We start from the raw sequence: 20,922 nt of genomic DNA on the forward strand, positions 1-20,922 counted from the left end.
TCTAATTAGGCTTCCACCAAAACAGCTCCCAGCAAGATCACATATAACCTTTTCATTTGTTAAATGCAATGATCAATTCTCAGGCCTCATCTTATGTTCCCTTTTGTTCTTGAAACATTCTTCACTCGGCTTCGGGGTTACTGCTCTTTCAATTATCCTCCTGATGTTTAGCCTGCTTCTTCTCTGTCTGCTTTACTGGTTCCTCCTCATCACCCTGACCTCTAAATGATAGAGTGGATCAGGCTGTAGAAGAGTTTTTTCCTTCTCTCTATATATACTTCCATTCTCTAGGTGATTTCAACCAATCTTATGGCTTTAATAGAATCTATGTGCTGATGACGCCAACCATCATATCTCAGCCCGAACTTCTGCCTTGAACACCAGGCACACATAGCTCACAGCCTACTCAATACTGAACTTATATATCTAGATGGCATCTCACTCTGAAACCCAACTTCTAATCTTGGCTCCTATGGTAGATTGATACAGTACTAGCTCATAGTGAATCACACTATCACAGTATCCACATCCTTATATATTCCCTCCCACACTGATTTAACCCTGTGGCTCACATGACTCAGCCATGTAACTTGCTTTTTCCAATGGAAAATCATCAAAAAAGATGCAAAGGCTTGATAAAAACCTATACATTCCCTCTTGGAATGCTGTCCTAGGAACTCCCCCTACAACAAAATGCCATGTGGATAGAGAAGCCCAACCATCCCAGCCATTCTAGCTGAGCCCAGGCAAAATCAGTACAAAAATGTCTTAGTCAGTTTGGGCTACCATAACAAAATACCATGGACTGGTTGGCTTAAATAACAGAAATTTATTTCCTCACTAGATCAATGCACTAGCAGATTCAGGGGCTGCTGAGAGCCTACACCCTAGTTCACAGATGACCATCTTCTTGCTGTGTCCTCACATGATAGAAAGGGCTAGGGATCTCTCTGGACTCTCCTTATAAGGGTGCTAATCCCATTCATGAAAGCCCTACCATCATGACCACATCTAACCCTAATTATCTCCAAAAGGCACCCATCTCAAAATACTATCACATTGAAGTTAAGACTTCAACATATGAGATTTGGGGAAGACAAATATTCAGGCCATAGCAAAGAACAATCCAGTCAACACACACACGGTTGTGAGAAAAGTAAATCATTAAGCACACGGCTGCAGCCATGTAAGGAGGACCACGCACTTTTGGCACAGGGGGAACCCCCCCCCCCACTGCAGCCATGGAAAGAATCACCACGCAGCTTTAGCAAAGAATCATCACGCAGCTTTAGCAGAAAACCACCACGTGGTTTTAGCTGAAGATCCCAGCAACATAGCTAATGGTTCTGAGAACTGAGGAAGGCCTACCAGCCAAGCATGAATTACTGGGAAGAACCGGGAGCTGCCTGAGCCATGGACTTCTATTTCTTTCCCTGAGATATGGTACCCCAGACTGGGCAAGGGGGGGAAGGAAGGACTGTGTGTGTTTGTGGGTGTTTTAAGGGACTTTGGGATTTTGATGAAGACATTAAGTCATTACTTTTAGTCTGTATAACTTGAATAAATAACTCCTTTCTTTTTCAAAAAAAAAGAAAAAGAAAGAAAAGTTTAAGCCACTAAGTTTTGGGAATGTTTGTTACACAATAGATAATGGAAAGAGCACTTCCCCTCACCACCACCCCAAACAATAAACAAGCACAAAACCCCCTACCCTAGTTTTCCTCTTCTTAATAAATGTCCATCTATCTAATAATCAAAAATTTTAAAGCCATCTTTGACCCCTTCCTTTCTTTCATACCCCACATCTGTCCCATCAGCAAATCCTGTTGGCTATACCTTCAGTATGTATCCAGAATCCAATGACTTTTCTTCATCCTTCTATTAGCATCCTAGCCCAATCCTCTATCATCTCCTCTTTGGATTATTACAAATATCACATACATGTTTTCCTACTTCTATCCCTGTCCCCTACAGTCTCCTTTCAGCATAGCAACTGGGTAATCCCTAGAAACATTAATTCAGACCATGTTAGTCCTTTGCTCAAAACCCTCCAACAGCCACCCATATCCCTAAGAACAAAATACCTATTCCTTACAATGATCTATGAAGCCCTATATATGAGCTGCCCCTGCACCTGCATCACCACTCTAACCTCATCTCTTACTACTTTCCCCTTCCTTAACATGGCTCTAGACATACTGACCTACTTGCTGTTGATGGACTATTCTAGAAACCCTCCTGTCTCGGGGCCTTTATATTATTTTCTTATTAACACATTCTTCCACCAGATATTTACTGGCTCATTCCCTTGCCTGCCAGCCTTTCCTCAAATGTCACATTTTTGGTGAGCCCTTTCCTTTAAATGAAACCACCTCATTTAAAATTTCAGCCCTCTCCACCCATTCAACAGCACTATGACCTTTAATCTGCTTTTGTTCTTCCCCTACGGCACTCAACATCAACAGACTTACTATATATTTTACTTATTTACTGTCTCCTACCACAAGAATGTAAGTTCCATGAAAGCAAGGATATGTATCTGTTTTGGTCACTGCTTTATGTATCCCTAGTGCCTGACACAGAGCAGAAATTCAATAAATATTTGCTGAAAGAATAAAGTGAAAAGCCCAGCATGTTCAAGAATTTTATATAGTTCAGTATCATTGAACTATCATGTGGGAAAGAGGAATAAAACAGGAGATAAAAGGCAGTTCATAAAGAATTCTGTTTGCCACATTAAATATTTCAGATTTTACAAATCACCTTGAGATCTTATTTAAAGGTAGTTTCTGGTGGAGTAGGTCTGTGGTGGGCCCCAAGAGTCTGTCCCAGGTGCTGGGGGTCCTTTGACCATACTTTGAATAGTGAGGGATAGAGCTTGCAGTCTGGATGCTGATTGAAATAGGGCGAGAGTACAGGCAGAGAGACCAGTGTTGAGCCTGTTGCAACAGACCACATCAGGGATGATGTAATCTGAGCATAAATAGGAGTAGTGGAAATGAATTTAGAAAAGATTGGGAGGTCAAATGGACAAGATTTGGTGACTGACTGAATGTGGTAGGGTTGGGAAAGGAGAACAGTGAAAGGACAGTGATCATCTTTAGATTTCTGGCCTGGGTAATGAATGCATGGTGGTACTACTCAATGGGATGGGGAATATTGAAGAAGGTGCAGATTTGAGGACAGGGAAGAGAATGACAAGTTTTTAGTTCCTGACAACAATGTCATCTCATCTTTGGTGCCTTCTAAAAGAGACACCTCCATTTCTAGCTTTTACAATCAATTAGTTGCCCAGAAGATATAATTCTAGGTGGCACAACCTCAAGGTGACCATGGATATGTGATTTATCACTTTCTGAGCCACTGAGTACAAACTTAAGTCAGGTTATCCTTCACCCAGGCATTTGAGCGAATAAACTATTTAAGGTCCAAGGCTGTCCTGAGTTGGTGTCCATGTGGAATGTCCATCTTGTTGAACTCCTATCCTGAGATTCTGGAAAGCCCACTCAGGCCAGGCTTCACCCTCAAATTGCCTAGTAGAGGCTGACAAAGCCACCAAGCCTATGGCTAAGGTCACTTAAAGACCCAACTTCATCCATGAACATCAGAGAGCCAGCGCTCTGCCAGCTGCACACAAAGTGAGGGGGCCCTGAGCTGGCAAAGAATTCATCAGGTAAACCTAGTCTAGCAGAATAACCAATGGAGTCCAGAGACCCAGGTTCTAGCTTCTACTCTCACTGAGTTGCTGTGTAACCATCGGCATGGATCAAAACCCTCTAAGCATCAGTATACCTCTCACAGAAGAATCCCAGACCTTCCCTACCTATATTTCAGGAGCACTATAGGGATATAAAAGCTAAAGGAGCATGGAGATACTTTAGAGAAAAGTGCTATTTAAACATAACACACCATTATGCCTCACACAGTTCTGCAGTTAGTATTAGCTGTGTCTCTGGTGAGCTTTCAGCAAGCGGGGCCAACTCTTTGATCATTTGAGACAATGAGACTTAACCTTCATTCCATATTAGAATCCCCTAGAGGACTTATTAAAAGGCAGCTAACTGGGGCCTACCCCAAAATTTCTGATTCTGTAGGTCTGAGGCGGGGCCTAGAATCAGGAATCTGAGAGTTTGTATTTCTAACAGGTTCCCTGGTTGGGCTGCTGCTACTGCTGATGGTCCAAGGACTGCATGTTAAGAACCCCTGTCCTAGAGAATGTGTGGAAAATGCAGATTCCTGGGCTTTGCCCCAGAGACTTGAATCCAGGGGATACAAGCGGGCCCTGGAATTTTCATTTTAGTAATAAGCACCTGCTTGGTCTTCTGACCTCACAGGAGAAACATTGACTTAGGGGGAAATCCTGGAGTTGGAAGATGTACCAAGAGGCCTGGGAACAGCTATGAGTAAAGGAGACAAAATCTGGCCAAATGTAATGAGGAGTACCTCCTGGAAGCTGATAAAATTAAGGTGGGAAATACTTAATCCTATGCTCCTACATAGTGCTCCTGAGTCCCAGTTACCTCCTCCTCAGCAGGGAGGTCTTCAGAAAGGCACTTAACTACCATCCTGCAGAAGGCTCAGGCCTTGGTCAATTTTCAAATTCCCCATCTCTCCTCTCACCCACTATGCCCTCAAGAGCTTTCAGAATCTATGTGAGTCTCTTATCCTTTCCCCTGCCCCTCACCTGACCAGCAAAGTAAAAGTGGAATGCCAGCCCAAGCCAGGTAGTTCAGTTTGTTAGAGTGTCATCTCCATGTGCCAAGACTGTAGGTTTGATCCCTGGTCAGGGTACATACAAGAAGCAACCAATGAATGCATAAATAAGTGGAACAACAAGTCAATGTCTCTCTCTCAGGTCAATAAAAAAAAGTGCAAAGCCAGTCAAAGAGGAAAACTTTCCCAGCATCCTGACACTAGCTAGGCAAGAGAGGCATTGGGCTAATTGGGAAGGTAGGGGGTGGAGGGAGGAGAATAGGCAGGAAAACATGAAACTAGGGCTAATAGGACCTTGGGGCCAATTTTCAAGCCATCACTGGCCAAAGTGCTTTGGCTTTAACTGAGAAGCTAGCACAGGGATGGTATTTCAACCCCCATCCTCCATGAGACAAGCTTAAAGCCCACTGAAGAGAGAAAAAGAATCAACCAACACTGGGGTTCTTACACCCCAGTTTCTAGAAATGTCCCTAAGATAATGCAATTTGCCTATACTTCAAAGCAACTTTTTTACCCAGTGTCAAGCCGTAGGAGCCACTGCTCCCTGATTCTGAAACAGGAGCTCCCTCTAGTGAAACTGAAAGGGCTTCCCAAGCAGCCTGGAGGCGGGGCTCCTTAACCCTCCTCCCCTCCAGACTGAGACCTCCTCTGGCAGCATGGGGACGTAGACAAATCCCTTCTGAGAACAATGTTTTAAATGCATAAAATAAAAGGGACAGGGTTATAAAATAAGCCAATTATATTAAAAGTTATCAAAGTATGTAAACAGATTTGAAATATAGTCCTTCTGTGTTTCTTTATTAATGTGTTTAATAATAAGATCTAGCTGCAAGTCTAATTACTACCATAATTTCAAAGCAATGGTGAGCCAAACAGTATTCTGATCTGTCTACAACCTCTGTAATGTGATAGGAAGCCATCTGTGATTGCTACTGACAACAAAGGCACAGGTGTGCTCATTGCCTACATTCATGGGCTACAGTTCTGCTAGAGGTTAGTGAAAAGAGATGTGATTTTGTTTCCCCATCTAAGTTGACAGACCCTTGTGGACTCTAGGTTAAGAACCCTTGCCTAATAAAAAGACCCACAAACCACTACCACCAAAAAAATTCCCCACAGGGATGAAGAAAAGGGAGTTTGGGTGGTTGGGAGTGGGACTGCGTCACCAGCCTTCCAGGAGCTGAAACTGTGCAGGTGCTCTCCTATGCCCAGCACATGGCTGACTTGCCTCCAAACCCTGTGGCACCATCAGCAAATCCTTCTATACCTTCCAAGTCTGCACAGCATGGCCTGTTCACCTCCTCCCCCTAAAGAAACCCAGCTCTGCCCCAGGACAGTTTCTCCCTCTGGCTGCCTTGAGCAGACACTCCTCTTTCTCATCCTATTTTCACTGAAAGATTTTTTTGGAGGAAGGGGAATTGAAGATTCCTCCAGCCCTCCATTATTGCTTTTAGATGTTTGCTCTTGCTTTTAGATGTTTGCTCTTTTCTTTTATCCTTTCAAGTTTTAGCTTCTCTTTCTCATCACTACTACCCACTGTCCTCCAGGTCACTACCATATTCATCCCAGATCAGTCTACATTAGGCCTTTTTCTGCCAGCATTCTGGGTGAGTTCAACATCCACGCAGCACCATTTCCACCACCCTCACCTCAAAGCCTGTCAAACCTCCTCATCTCTACAGATCTGCAACCTCTATTCCACCTCCCCACCTACAACCAGTTTCAGACAGCACTCACAATCACCCTGCCGCAGTTATGATCATCTGACTGTGGTCAGGCATCTTATATCCTCATTCCTACCATGCACATGCCAGGGATGTCTTTGTGACCTCTGACACCTTGAAGCCCCTTGCCACCCCTATGGATTTCCTCCTTAGTCTGCAGCTCTGTCCTAGCCTCACTTCTATTTGCATCACCTGGGATCCCATGACCAATCACTTGAATTCTCACACTAGCACCCTCAACTCCCTCATGGGCAGAGGGCACTCTTCATCCCTCCTGCCCAACATTTCTACCTCCCCCCTCACTAATTTATCCCCAAGGGGTGGCCTGCTAAAGGTGAGAACATAAGAAACTGCTCACACCACATTTTATTACATTAATAGGCAGACTCCTGGTACATTAGCAAGCAGACACCACACTAACAAGGATAAAATTATATTGTGTGAGCTAAGTGACAGATACTATTTTAAGCACTCTACATACACAAGTACACAAATACATTTAATGCTCATTACAACCCTTTGAAGAAGTACTATTATTCTTATTTTACAGATGAGGAAATTAAACAACAGAGAAGTTAAGGAACCTGTCCAAGGTCACAAGGCTAGGAAGTGACAGAACCAGGATTTGAAACCACATCATACAGATTTGGAAAAATTTGTCTCTGGGCAGCTAGACCCATTCACCTTCCTCTCTACTCTTAACTTCTCAGTTCCTTTGACTGGGTGGGAAATAAGTTCAGGACCACTCTACAGATCTAGCCACCTTAGATTCTCAGGGTACATCTGGAGCAGGAAGTTCACTTAGGTGTCCATACCAAAGCTGCAAGCTCTAACCCAGTCTGCCAGAAGAGCCCTGCCTGTATTGGAGGTACTGGGTACCTGCACATCTCAGAATAAGGTGGCATTCTGTTTCCAGTTCCTGACTGTTCACGGGTGACCAGCCCTTGGGTGGAAACCCTAAAGGAGGAAAGTGAATGGCAGGATTACTAAATGCTGTCCCAAACCTTGAACATCCTTCACATTCTATATCTCCCACATCATTGACCCTATTTACAAAGCCTCAAGCTTGAATGGACATCTCAAGCCAGATTTTTTGCTCCTTCACTCAGGCTTCTGAGCCTTTCTGGAGAAAATGGGGCAAGTGTACAGTGCAGTGTGGGGAAAATGCACAGAAATTTGTTTCAGGTGGATTCCCTCAGTGCTAACCACCAAAGTTCTACTACTACACTGTCCAATATACTGTTAAAACTTGAACAATAAGGGGCAGGAACACCAATAAGGGTTGGTAGGAACACCAACCCTTTGTACAGTCAGTACAAAATCTGACTGTAAATTTAGCCTTCCAGCCATCCCTTGGCATCCATGGGGGATTGGTTCCAAGACCAGGACAGATACCAAAATTTGTGGACATGCAAGTCCCTTATATAAAATGGCATAAAGCAATGCCATGGACTGAAAATACTTTGTTCAATCTGTGATAAGTTGATTCCATGAATGTGAAACCCACATATTTAGAGGGCCAACTGTATATTTATTGAAAAAAGTCCACCTGTAAGTGGATCTGTGCAGTTCAAACCCATGTTATTCAAGGGCCAACTGTAGTACCTACTAAAATTAGATGGCTATTTCCATTTCAATTCAATTTCAATAAACTTAGATTAGAAATTCCTCAGTCCTAGTTCTTTAGTCACACTACGCCACATTTCATCTCCTCAGGAGCCACATGTAGCTAGTGGCTATTATACTGAACAGAGCAGATAAGCAATATCACCATCAACACAGAGAATTCTCTTGGACAGTACCAAAGCAGCCTACAATTATCTCCTCCCCTTTCCCACAGCACTTGCTCCTGTTGTCATTACCTTTCTCAATCTTCCATAAACTGCTTTCATTCTCAGCAGCTGTAATTACCCTGTAATTTATGTACTCCCTTTTCTCCCTATTACCTTCAATTTTCTCTGTCTCTACTGGCCTTCATCTTAGTACCTTAACATGCCCAGCCTGGAGAAGAGAGGAGAGGGGAATATTGGAAAGAGAGTAAAGGGCAACACAGAGAGAGGAAAGGGGGGAGAAAAATCCCTCCATTGGCTCTATAACTCCCTTAACTCCTTCTGTGACACCCTTAACTTCCTCTTCCTTTCCAACCCCACTTCTCCAACAGACTTACCTTCCTGGAACTCTCTGAAACAGCGTGGAGCACTACTGCCTTGATGAACATGTCTGTTGCCTTAGCTTCCAGGACAACCAACCACTCCTATTCCTCTGACCATTCCTGCAATCTCCTTACACTCTTCTACCTCTGTCTATTATTTATAGGTTGACACTCCTCAACCTTTTCCTAAGTTCTATTTCTTCCCTGTCTACATAGTTAGCCCCGACCACCTCATCTACTTCTGTGTTTGTGTCCACCACCTTTAACAGCAATGATACTGCAGTCAGTCGGTATCCTAAACTCCCCTGAAGAGCTCCAGATTATTCCACACAACTGCCTCTTGGATATCTCAACCTGAATAGCCTTGAAGTACCTCAAAGCAAGGTAAAATCACCTCCTCCCCTAAAACATGCTCCTTTCTTCTGTGCTCCCTCTGCATTTAGTAGCACCCTATCCCTCCCATCCACCCCCCACTCATCCACCCAGACAAAAATCCTAGGGTCTCACAGATGTTGCCTTCTCCATAATTCCCATAGCATCTTAATTACAATACACACTGTGAGTTTAATTATTATTATTCATTTAAATTAAGATTTTAAAATGATCTTAATTGTATAGCCTCAGCTCTTGAAAAGATGAAAATAGGAGACTACTGCCACCTAGTGGCGATACACAGATTAAACAACCAGATAAGACAGTTGTAATACTCAAAATAGGAGTAATTCAAATTAAACCTGAATTGATATGCCATTATTTTTACCCATCAGTTAAGCAAAACTTTAAAAAGTTTGGAAATACACTCTTTTGGTAAGGCTGTATGTGAACAGGAACTCTTTCACATTGCCAGTGAGCATTTAAATTGGTTTAACTTCATGGATTGAGAAATACTCATCAAAATTACAAACATTCTTATGTTCAGCAATTCCACTTAGGGTGATTTATACTATAGGTATACTTACACACATGCAAAATGGCATCAGTACAAGGTTGTTCAGTGCAGTGTTATTTATATTACCAAAACATTTGAAGCAACCTAAATTTCTATCAGTAGGAGGCAGTATAAATTATGGTATAGTGTTGTAGCCTTGTGTTATGCCTAACAACATAAATCCTGGAGCCATATCAGTGGTTCAAATCCTGGATCTTCCACTTAGCTTTTCAGTGTCAGTTTCCTCATTTAAAAGGAAGATAATAGACTTCTGGCCAAGATGGAGGCATAGGTAGACACAACCAAAATAAGGTCAGCAATAATTTAGAAACAAGATAACAACCAGATCTTACAGAAAATGAAACTGTATGGAAGTCGGACAACCAAGGAGTTAAAATATACACATTCATCCAGACCAGTAGGAGGGGCAGAGTTGGGCAGCCAGGTGGAGAGGGGTCATGGCACAAAAAGTGGTGACACCAGGCACGTAAGGCATCCTGAGCGCAAGACTGCAGCAGGTGGACCCCGGGGGCACAGGCGGCTGGCAGACCCAGCGAGGCAGCAAATATGAAGCAAGGCACTGCACGCAAGACACCTGGCTGTCCGGGCCATATTCTCACACAGATAAACCAGGCAAAATTGGGCAGTGAGACAGACCTCACAACCCAGTGTCCCAGCTCCAAGAAACAGAACCTCGGGACACTGATTGAAAACACCTGTGGGTGTTGAGGCGCAGGGAGAGACTCCCAGCCTCACAGGAGAGTGTGTTGGAGAGACCCACAGGGTCCTAGAATGTATACAAGCCCACCCCCACAGGAATTAGCACCAGAGAGGCCCAGTTAGCTTGGGGGAAGTGGGAGAAAGGACTGAAATCCAATGAAGAGAGGAGCAAGTGCCATTGTTTCCTCTTGGACCCTGCCCCCACATACAATGTCACAACCCAGTGAGTAGGTTGACCCACCATGGAGAACACCTAAGGCTCCGCCCCTCACTACATAACAGGCGGGAACAGATGGCCCCTCCAAAAAAAAATCTCAAACAGAAGTACAAATCAAAGCCCTAGAGCCAATACTTTTAAGTGACCAAGATATAGCCAATCTATGAGATGCACGCTTCAAAGCACTGGTGATCAGGATACTCACAGAATTGGTTGAATTTGGTCACAAATTAGATGAAAAAATGAAGGCTACAATAAGAGAAATGAAGGAAAATGCACAGGGAACCAATAGTGATGGAAAGGAAACAGGGACTCAAATCAATAGAGTGGACCAGAAGGAATAAAGAAACAACCAAACAGAAAAGAATGGAGAAATAAGAATTCCAAAAAAAAATGAGGAGAAGCTTAGGAACCTCCAGGACATCTTTAAATGTTCCAACATCCAAATTATAGGGGTACGAGAAGGAGAAGAGGAAGAACAACAAGTGGAAAACTTATTTGAACAAATAATAAAGGAGAACTTCCCCAATCTGGCAAAGGAAATAGACTTTCAGGAAGTGCAGGAAGCTCAGAGAATCCCAAAGAAGTTGGACCCAAGGAGGAACACACCAAAGCACATTATAATTACATTAGCCAAGGTAAAAATGAAGGAGAGAATCCTAGAAGCAGCAAGAGATAAGGGGACAGTTACCTACAAAGGAGTTCCCATCAGACTATCAGCTGATTTCTCAAAAGAGACCTTGCAGGCAAGAAGGGGCTGGAAAGAAGTATTCCAAGTCATGGAAGGCAAGGACCTACATCCAAGATTGCTCCATCCAGCAAAGCTTTCATTTAGAATGGAAGGGCAGATAAAGTGCTTCTCAGATAAGGTCAAGTTAAAGGAGTACATCACTACCAAGCCCTTGTTTATGAAATGTTAAAGGGACTTATCTAAGAAAAAGGAGATAAAAATCATGTATTGTAAAATGACAGCAAACTCACAATTATTAACAATCACACCTGAAACAAAAACAAGCAAACTAAGCAAACAACTAGAACAGGAACAGAACCACAGAAATGGAGATCACATGGAGGGTTAGCAACAGGAGAGTGGGAGGAGGAGAGAGGGGGAAAGGTACAGAGAATAAGTAGCATAGATGGTAGGTAGAAAATAGACAGGGGGAGGGCAAGAATAGTATGGGAAATGTAGAAGCTAAAGAACTTACAACACATGGACATGAACTAAAGGGGGGGATGTGGGTAGAGAGGGTGTGCAGGGTGGAGGGGAGTGAAGGGGGGAAATGGGACAACTGTAATAGCATAATCAATCAATCAAATAAATAAATAAATAAATAAAAGGAAGATAATAGTAATGTCTACCTACAAGAACTGTGGTGGGGATTAGATGAGTTACTATGTCTGAAGAGCTTGCAACAACATCTTCTGGCACATCATAGTGCTATATAAAGTGTTACCATTTTTATTATACTGTATTTTATCACCCATGCAATGGAACACATGCTGCTATGGATAAGAATGCAGAAGCTTCCTATGGGCTTACATGGAAAGCTGGCTAAGAAATCCTGCTAAGAAAAACAGTAACAGCAGCAACAAAACAGTTGTGTACTAGTATGCTATTTTGAAATGTGTGTTTTAAGGAGGAAAATAAAATACTTTTAAAATTTACTTACATATTTCAACCAAACTTTTGGGAGATATGCAAAAGCAAAAAAAGGTGTTTACTTGTGGAGTTGTAGGAGGGACTGTGTGGATAGGAGGAAGGGGTGGGAAGGTGATTTTTCACAGAATGACTATGTGTATCTTAGATTTTGAAGTACAGATGATCCCCAACTTATGATGGTTGTTGACATAATTTTTAGAGTTTAAAATAGTGTAAAACCAATATACATTCAGTGGAAACCAGACTTCGAATTTCAAATTTGGATCTTATCCCAGGCTGGTGATATGCAGTAGGATACTCTCGTGTGACAGCAGCATTGAGCCCACAGCTCCCAGTCAGTCATGTGATCACAGAGGTAAACAACTGATACCCTACAGAACATTCATTTTTAGATGATTTTGCCCAACTGGAGGCTAATGTAAGTGTCCTGAGTGTGTTTAAGGTAGGCTAAGGCAAGCTATGATGTTCATTTGGTAGGTCAGATATATTCAATACATTTTCAACTTACAGAATTTTCAACTCATGATGAGTTTATTGGGACATAATCCCACTGAAAGTTGAAGCATATCTGTATATCAATGAATTATGTAAGAAAAGAATCAATGGAAAAATGAAACTCATTTTACACTCTTTCTGAAAACTCCCACTGCTTTTCTACAGCTCTTAGAATAAAGGCCAAACCCCTGACCATGGCCAAAAAGTCCTTCCTCTCCGACCCCCACCTGCCTCTCAGGTTCAGTGTCACCCCTCTTCCCCTGATTCCTGCTCCTGCTACAATGCTGCCACACATGCTGTTTTGTCTGGCTATAGGAATTCCCTCTCCTAATCCTATACTTCCCTTGTAAACTCCTTTACTCATCCGGCAGCTTTCAGATGAAATGTCACTTCCTTGGGGAACTCTCCCCCAAACTTCCAACCCAGGTCAGCTTGTGTTGTTGTAAGCTCTTGTAAATGAATATTCCCTTCCTTCAGAGTACTTACCTCAGTTACACAGGGCACAGCAAAAGTAGGTTTTCATTTATTTATATGAAACATAATACGATAATTAATAATAGTACAAGAATAAACTGTTTTTGCATACTCACAACTGTAAACCTACTTTCACCCTACCCTGTATACATTCATTTGTGTGATTATTTGATTTTTGTCTGTCTGCCCCCACTACAATATCAGTTCCATAAGAGAAAGGGTGGTTCCTGATTTTTTGCTCATCAGGATACGCCAGTGGTCAGTGCAGAGCCTGGCAGAAAAAAAGCAGATGTAAATATGTTGCTATGGTTTGAATGTTTGCATGCTCCCAATTCAAATGGTGCAATCCTAACACCCAAAGATCATCATATTAGGAGGTGGGGCATCTGGGAGATACTTAGGTCATGAAGGTGGAGCCCTCATGAATGGGATCGAGGCCTTAGAAAACAGGCTTCACTCAGAGAGTCCCAAAGAAGTTGGATCCAAGGAGGAACACACCAAGGCACATCATAATTACATCAGCCAACATTAAAGTTAGAGAAAATCTTAAAAGCAGCAAGAGAAAAGGAGACAGTTACCTACAAAGGAGTGCCCATAAGACTATCATCTGATTTCTCAAAAGAAACCTTGTAGGCAAGAGGGGATTGGAAAGAAGTATTTGAAGTCACGAAGGGCAAAGACCTGCATCCAAGATTACTCTATATAGCAAAGCTATCATTTAGAATGAAAAGGCAGATAAAGTGCTTCCCAGAAGGTCAAGTTAAAAGAGTTCATCATCACCAAACCCTTATTGCATGAAATGATAAAGGGACTTATCTAAGAAAAAGAAGATGACCCAAAATATGAACAGTAAAATGACAGCAAACTCACAGTTATTAACAACTGAACCTAAAACAAAAACAAAAATAAACTAAGCAAACAACTAGAACAGGAACAGAATCACAGAAATGGAGATCACATGGAAGGTTATCGGTGGCATGGGGAGGAGGAGAGAGGGGGAAATGGTACAGGGAATAAGTAGCATAGATGGTAGGTAGAAAATAGACAGGGGGAGGTTAAGAATAGTATAGGAAATGTAGAAGCCAAAGAACTTGTATGTATGACCCATGGACATGAACTAAAGTGAGGCAATGCGGGTGGCAAGGAGTGTGCAGGGCAGAGGGGAATAAGGGGGGGGGGGAATGGGACAACTGTAATAGAATAATCAGTAAGATATATTTTTAAAAAAGAAAACAGGCTTCATAGGGACTGCTCACCCCTTCCACCATGTGAGAACACAGAAAGTGCTCGCTATGAACCTGGTAGAGAGGGTCCTCACCAGAAGGTGACCACCTTGATTTGGACTTCCAAGATTCCAAATCATGAGAAACAAACGTATATTTTATATAAGCTACCCACTCAGTGTTATGTTATTATAGCAGCCTGAACAGGCTAAGGCATGTGTTAGATAAATGGATAAATCAGATATGGGACTGGGATGATTCTCAGGTTTTAGTTGGGTGATTGGGTGGTGCCATTTATCAAAAAGCCACAGGAGAGAAGCATAGCCAATGGGGAAGATATGGGGGCAGCATGGACAAGTTGAGTTTGAGGTGTGCTTGAGACATTCAGGTGGAGATGTTAAGGAACAATATGAAACTGAATTTCCTAAGTCTGGGCTGCAGATAGGAATGTGGTGGTCATCACTGTATAGACTGCTGGTTAAACAGTGTAAGCTCATGAGACCATGCTGGGAGTAGCAAACGAAAGGTGAGGCCAGAACAGAACACTGGGGAAATCAACATATTGGAAGATAGAGGGAAAAAGAACTGAAGAAGACAAAAGAGATGGTCAGTGAGGTAGGCAAGCCAAGAAAGGAAGAGATTTTGGAAGCCCTTAGAACACAGCCTTATCCATGTAACCACTGTATATAATAATTATTATTATTATGTATATAACCATTAGGTCTGTAACCATTATGTATATAATATATGTCCTTAAATCTATTGATATTTTTCCTAAAGTGTATTTGTTTATAAGAGAAATTTATATTATCCATGAAATCCTGGATTCACTACACTGGGTACCTATTTTAATATATATTAAATATATAACTTTTAAAAAAATATTATTTCTCTACCCTCTGAAGTCACCTCATGAGGTGTTAAGAGCACAACAGTGATTGGACACTTGTTCAGTGGAAGAGGCAAGGGAGTGAAACACTTACAGGAGGTGGTAAAAGGAAAGTTCCAGTAATTGCTTATAGTGTTACAAGCTGATTGGCTAAAGGAGGAGGCTGAAAGGAGTAGAGATTTGGGTCAAATAACGGGACACAGAGGCTTATAATCTCAGACAGAGGATTTTTAGGGGTAGGAGGAAGGCAAGGTCCAGGTGGCTGAAGAGAAAGGGATGCTAATGTCACTGAATTAAGAAACCCAAACCTTGAAAGGCTGGGGATAAAATGAGCAGTCCTCACTGGCAGCCTGTCAGCATGCTGGCTAGCACTGTAATGGAAAACTTGAGAGCCCTTGGCCCAAAGATATCTAGGAATATGGGGCAAGTGGCCAAGAAGTTAGGTAGTGGTGGAGATGAAAAAAATGAAGTCAAGAGAATGATAAAGGAGGAGCATTTTCACATAAGGTAGAGATAAAATAGTAGCCCGGAAGAGACAGTGTGCAGCCAGGCAGTGCATGGGGCTGGGCAGAAAGAGCAGTCTCCATTAGAGGGAGTTTCAAGCAAGAGGTAGGACTTGGTGTTCTGTGAAGAGCTGGTGGCAGGGCTGGGGGGAGGGGGGCGGGTTATACTAAAATATACTTCCAAAGGTCCAAAGGCAAAGAGTTGGGAGGAAAAGAAGCAGGAATCAAGAGCCAGTCTAGAGGAAGCGAAGAATACTGTGGACAAAGATGGTGGTGCCAAAGGGCTCAAGGAACAAGGGTGGAATGGGGTTACTGCTAAGTGCCACTCAGTCACCTCCAAACCACAGGAAGAAGCAGGAATGTGCCGTTTAAGAAAACAGAGTTCCTGGGAACAAGAGGTGTCTATAGGAGAGCTGCCTTGCCTTAAGTAAAAAAAACCCTGAGCTGGTTATTTTGGGGAAAATTACAAGACTTCTAGGGAAGAGAAGCCCCAAACCCTCAGCTTTTTTGGTTTATAGGGAATAATCTTCCCATCGCTCACTCCTGATTCAATTTTCCCTCTGTAAGGCCTAGGACCAAGAAGGCTCCGAATGAAGGTCAAACCAGCCAGAGGAAATCCAGTGTATTGTCAAAATGCCTATAATTTCTCCCAACTGAACAGCAAGGGGCAGCAAAGAGCCAAAAAGGAAGCTGAGCACATACAGGAGCCCAGAAATAGTAAAAATGGAAAATAAACTAGCCTTCTGAAATCATACCATGCTCCCACGGTATGATGTTGTATTATACCTCTTACAATGTTGCATTACAATGGTCCATCTTCTCCCATAGATGAGGAGGGAAGACTCCCAACCTGATGTGGTTAGGAGACAGACAACTGTCTTTTAGGACAACTTGGTGTGGGGAATCAGTACTGGTTTGGGAGGGAAACTAGGCCATCTTTGAATCTGGGCTGTGAGCAAGGTACCTAACATTTCTGACCCTTGATTTTCTCCTTCATAGAAGGAAGATTTTTCACCAGGTTGGATGTGATGAAAAAATACTTAAAACACACCTAGCACACTATCTCACAAACAATAAACAGTAAAAAGAAAACATTGACATTCATACTATTATTATTATTATAGCCTCTTCTCAGGGTCAGGCACCAAAGGAGAGGGGGAAAAAATCACTAACAGTAGGAAATAAATAGAAATTAAGACTTGGAATTCCTATGTCCTCAGCTCAGTTTCCCTGAACACTGCAGCAATAGATCCAACAGAAGGCACAGTGGAATCAGCCATGTCTAGAAGGTGCTGCTTCCTAGATAGTTTGTTGGAAGGAGAGCAGGGAATGCCTGCTTGGTATTTTCTATGTCAGACTAGTCTAGGTCAGCTACCTGACAGATTTTTATAGACACCTCAGAGTACAAACACGTTTAACTAACAGCCACGTGTACTTTGGCCAGAATGTGCATCACACCCCTTAGAAACCAGCAAGGAGTGGTGGGGATCTAGAACTAGCTCTGGGACAGCTGCCTGCCTGGTGCCCTTCAGAATTAATCTAGCTCTAAGATTAAAGTATTATTACAAAATTATTTCCTGTGCCACAGGGAACAGATAAGAGAAATGACAGAGGTCTCCCAGCTACTGGAACTTCAGACTTCCCTTAAAGTTCAGAGGGAAAAATAGTGAATTTAAAGCAAATTAGAAGTTAAGATCTCTTTGACAGTGTGAGACCCCAAGTGGCTGCACAGGGTAAAAACTATCTCAAAGAATATTTAGATAAGTCCTAAGAATATGAATTGATACAAACCATGCACAGGAACACATCACTGGACTGGCAGTAGCCATCATGGACAGCAATGCCCATCCTCCAACATGTTCCTGGATTGACTGGTCCTTGACACTACCCCATGCCAGAGGTTCTTAAGATTTGCCAGAATTCCTGAGTTAGAGGAAGCACACTTCCAAACCATCTTCCAGTGGGCTCAAGGGCCCATGTGGCCTCACATCATTTTTAATGCAACAGAAATAAAATCCTTGTTGCCTGGGGTGAGGTAGGGAGGGTTGATCTCCCAGAAAACTCCCAGCAACCAAAATAAAGGGGCTTATAGCTAAGACTAGAAGAGGCTATCCAAGTATATGCCTTACAGGATGGTAAGAATAATGACAAGTAGCTGCTCTCACACTCAGTATAAAAGGGATAGGAATTTCCCTTCCCTTTTGTTTACTATACAATAGAGGGAGGGGATAATTTAAGGGGCATTATAAGATCACAAATCAGCCTCTATTGTACGCCAACTCTCCTAGGTTGGTGATCTCTCCCACACGACCAAATAAAGGTCTTCCATAGTGTATTTTGCATAAAGGTCAGTGCTTTCACCTGCCTCTTCCCTCAATCCCATAATTCTACAGTCCCAGGACTTCTTGCCTCTTTCAGTATCTTCTTTGGTTCTGATAGAATGAATATAGTGAGCAAGAGCACAAGGTCTGTCTATTGAGAGGGCCAAGTGCTTCCTTCTCTTCCTCCACCCCACACTGTACACTGAGGCAATAGGAAGGCACAAGCACAAGTGAGTGGCAGAGTGTGGGAGATTCCATGCAAACCCAAACAACCACAGTCAGAGTCCAAGGCGTAGCCCTTGGTACAGACAGTCATCAGCACCAACCTCACTGACAGAGGATGGTTCAAAAAAGCCCCTGTCCATGCCCATTTCCCACTGCCTGGTATCTGACATAAAGAATGCTACAGAAACTAAGCCAGACAGCACCGCAAGATCCTTGTAGGCACCCAAGATGCTGTGACTCCCCAAAACAGAAGGGAGCATTTAGGTATTAGGGTAGGACAGGGGTATGCTTCACTGGTCTTACCTCCTTTCCAAAGCAGATAGATGGGTACCACATAGAGCATAACATGCTGAATGTAGTATATCTCCAATTCAAAGGGGAGCTGCAAGGACATGAGGGAGAGGTGTTTTAGAGCAGGAACCACACATTTCAACAGATTCATAACTTGAATGCTCTTGCTCTTTACAGCCCATGTCTTAGCAACCCCATGCATTTCACCAGTTCACCACCTTCACAATCATACCAAAAAAAAAAAAAGACTAAAATGAATATACTTATGACCTAGGCTGGCATCTTCCAAAGTGTATTTGCAGAGATGATACTTGAAAAATTCCAGTAAGAAAGTTGCTTATCCCTTAATTTCTGGCTGTAAAAACCAGTAGGGATTGTGGCTGAGAGAGATGGAGGGCTTCTGAAGTACTAAGTGGTTCCTCTTTTTTGTTTTTTAAATTGAATATCTTTTCCATTTTTTAATGTTTTAAATTTATTTTTATCACTTTTTAAAGTTTCTTTACATCACCTTTTAGTCCCCTTATACCCCCTGCCCCCAACAATGACCACACTGTTTTCCATGTCCTTGAGTCCTTTTTCTTTTTTGATCAATCCCTCTACCCCCTAACCATCCCCTGACTAGTGCCTGCAGACAGGCTTACTAAGACTCACTCACTCTGAGCTCCAGCACCAGGACAGCAGTTTGAAAGGAACTAGGCATATATGGGGAGGAACTGAATTATCTGGCATCAGGGCAAAAACTGGGGGAGTAGTTTTCTGCCAGACAAAAGTGCTGGTGCATTGTTCCTTTCCTGAGATAACCCATCCATCCCCCAAAAGAGCCAGCAGGTGGATGCCACATCTGAGTCTCCATCAACCTGGCTCACACTGTTCCCCACACCTTGGTGATTCCCTGAGACCCCACCCCACCCTACTTGCAGGCCCACCAAAGCTGTTTCCAGCAGCTTTTCAATATAAATGGCAAGTTACAAGGTAAGAGAAAACACTGAATCAGAACAGCACATAGGAAAACGAATTTTAAAAATGAGCAAAGTGTAAGGAGGCTCTGGGAGAATATTGAGTGCACCAATATTAGCATCATGGGGATGCCAGAAGGAGAAGAGACAGAGAGCAAGAAATTGAAAACCTATTTAAAGAAATAATGACTAAAAACTTCCCTAACCTAGTTAAGGAAATAGACTTATAATTCCAGGAAGTGCAGACAGCCCCAAACAAGATGAACCCAAAGAGACACACATAAAGACATACCACAATTCAAATGCAAAAGGTTAAAACAGAATATGAAAAAAAGCAAGAGAAAAGCAATTAGTTACCAACAAGGGAGGCTCCATAAGACTGTCAGCTCATTTCTCAACAGTAACTTTGCAGGCTAGAAGGGATTGGCATGAAATATTCAAAGTGATGAAAAGCAAGGACCTATAGCCAAGATTCCTCTACCCAGCAAAGATATTTAGAATCAACGAGCAGATAAAGAGCTTCCCAGACAAGACAAAGGAGTTCATCACCACCCAAATAGTATTACATGAAATGTTAAATGGTCTTGTTTAAGAAGAAAAGGAAAAATAAGAGATTAAAAATATGAACAATAAAATGGCAATAAACACATACATATCAACAATCGTATTTAAACAAAAAAATAAATGAACCAGCAGAACAAAAACAGACTCATACATACAGAGAACATTTTGACAGTTGTCAGATGGGAGGGGGGTTGGGGGATGGGTGAAAAAGGTGAAGGGATTAAGACATAGAAATTGGTTGTTACAGAATAGCCATGGGGATATAAAATACCGCATAGGGAATATAATCAGTAATATTCCAATAATTTTGTATGGTGTCATATGGGTACAAGATTTACTGGGATGATCACGTAGTAAGTTATGTAATGTCTACTCACTGGAGTGCACACATCAAACTAATATAATATTGTACATCAACTCTGATTTAAAAATAACAAATGATCTAAAAAGATAGCACCTGGGTGGTCTCTACAATTACAAAAATCTGCTTAGTATTGTTTATCCAGTCTATTCCAAACTTAGTTAGCCAGTGCCTTTTAAAAAATAACACACAGTATTCTGCAGAATATGCTGGAAGAAACACAACCTTATGTCAATTCCTGTTCCTGATAGTAGCTGGTGAGATATTTAAAAGCTTATTTATCATTTGACATGAAGAACATATGAAATAGGATTTATTATTCCTAATTTCCAGATGCAAAAAAGAATGCTTGCTAGAGCCAATGTCATCTAGATCCAAGAATAAAGAGTTTCCCCACTGCATATTTGGGGTCAGTCCAGAGTTAGCCCTACTTTTGGGTGAATACCAAGCAACTGGGCCAATACTTTTTTGTCATAGGTTGCCAAAAAGTAGTCCCCTATCTCTGT

The 20,922-nt window shown here is 42.3% G+C and overlaps 1 protein-coding gene across 11 annotated transcripts in view; it reads right to left on the reverse strand.

Annotated features, from left to right (window-relative positions):
- Window positions 1-20,922, reverse strand: part of TMEM164 (transmembrane protein 164) — a 221,006-nt gene that overhangs the window by 10,856 nt on the left and 189,228 nt on the right. For 10 of the 11 annotated variants that reach the window (XM_045817509.1, XM_045817511.1, XM_045817513.1 and 7 more), the window contains one exon: window positions 18,548-18,626. The exons of the other annotated variant lie outside the window; for it this stretch is intronic. In XM_045817509.1, the coding sequence (XP_045673465.1) occupies window positions 18,548-18,626 (79 nt within the window). The remainder of the gene's footprint in view (window positions 1-18,547; window positions 18,627-20,922) is intronic. 11 annotated transcript variants of the gene reach the window in all.

Source organism: Phyllostomus hastatus, unplaced genomic scaffold, assembly GCF_019186645.2.
Source record: "Phyllostomus hastatus isolate PE091 unplaced genomic scaffold, TTU_PhHast_1.1 phas_scaffold_28, whole genome shotgun sequence".
Lineage (NCBI taxonomy): Eukaryota > Metazoa > Chordata > Mammalia > Chiroptera > Phyllostomidae > Phyllostomus > Phyllostomus hastatus.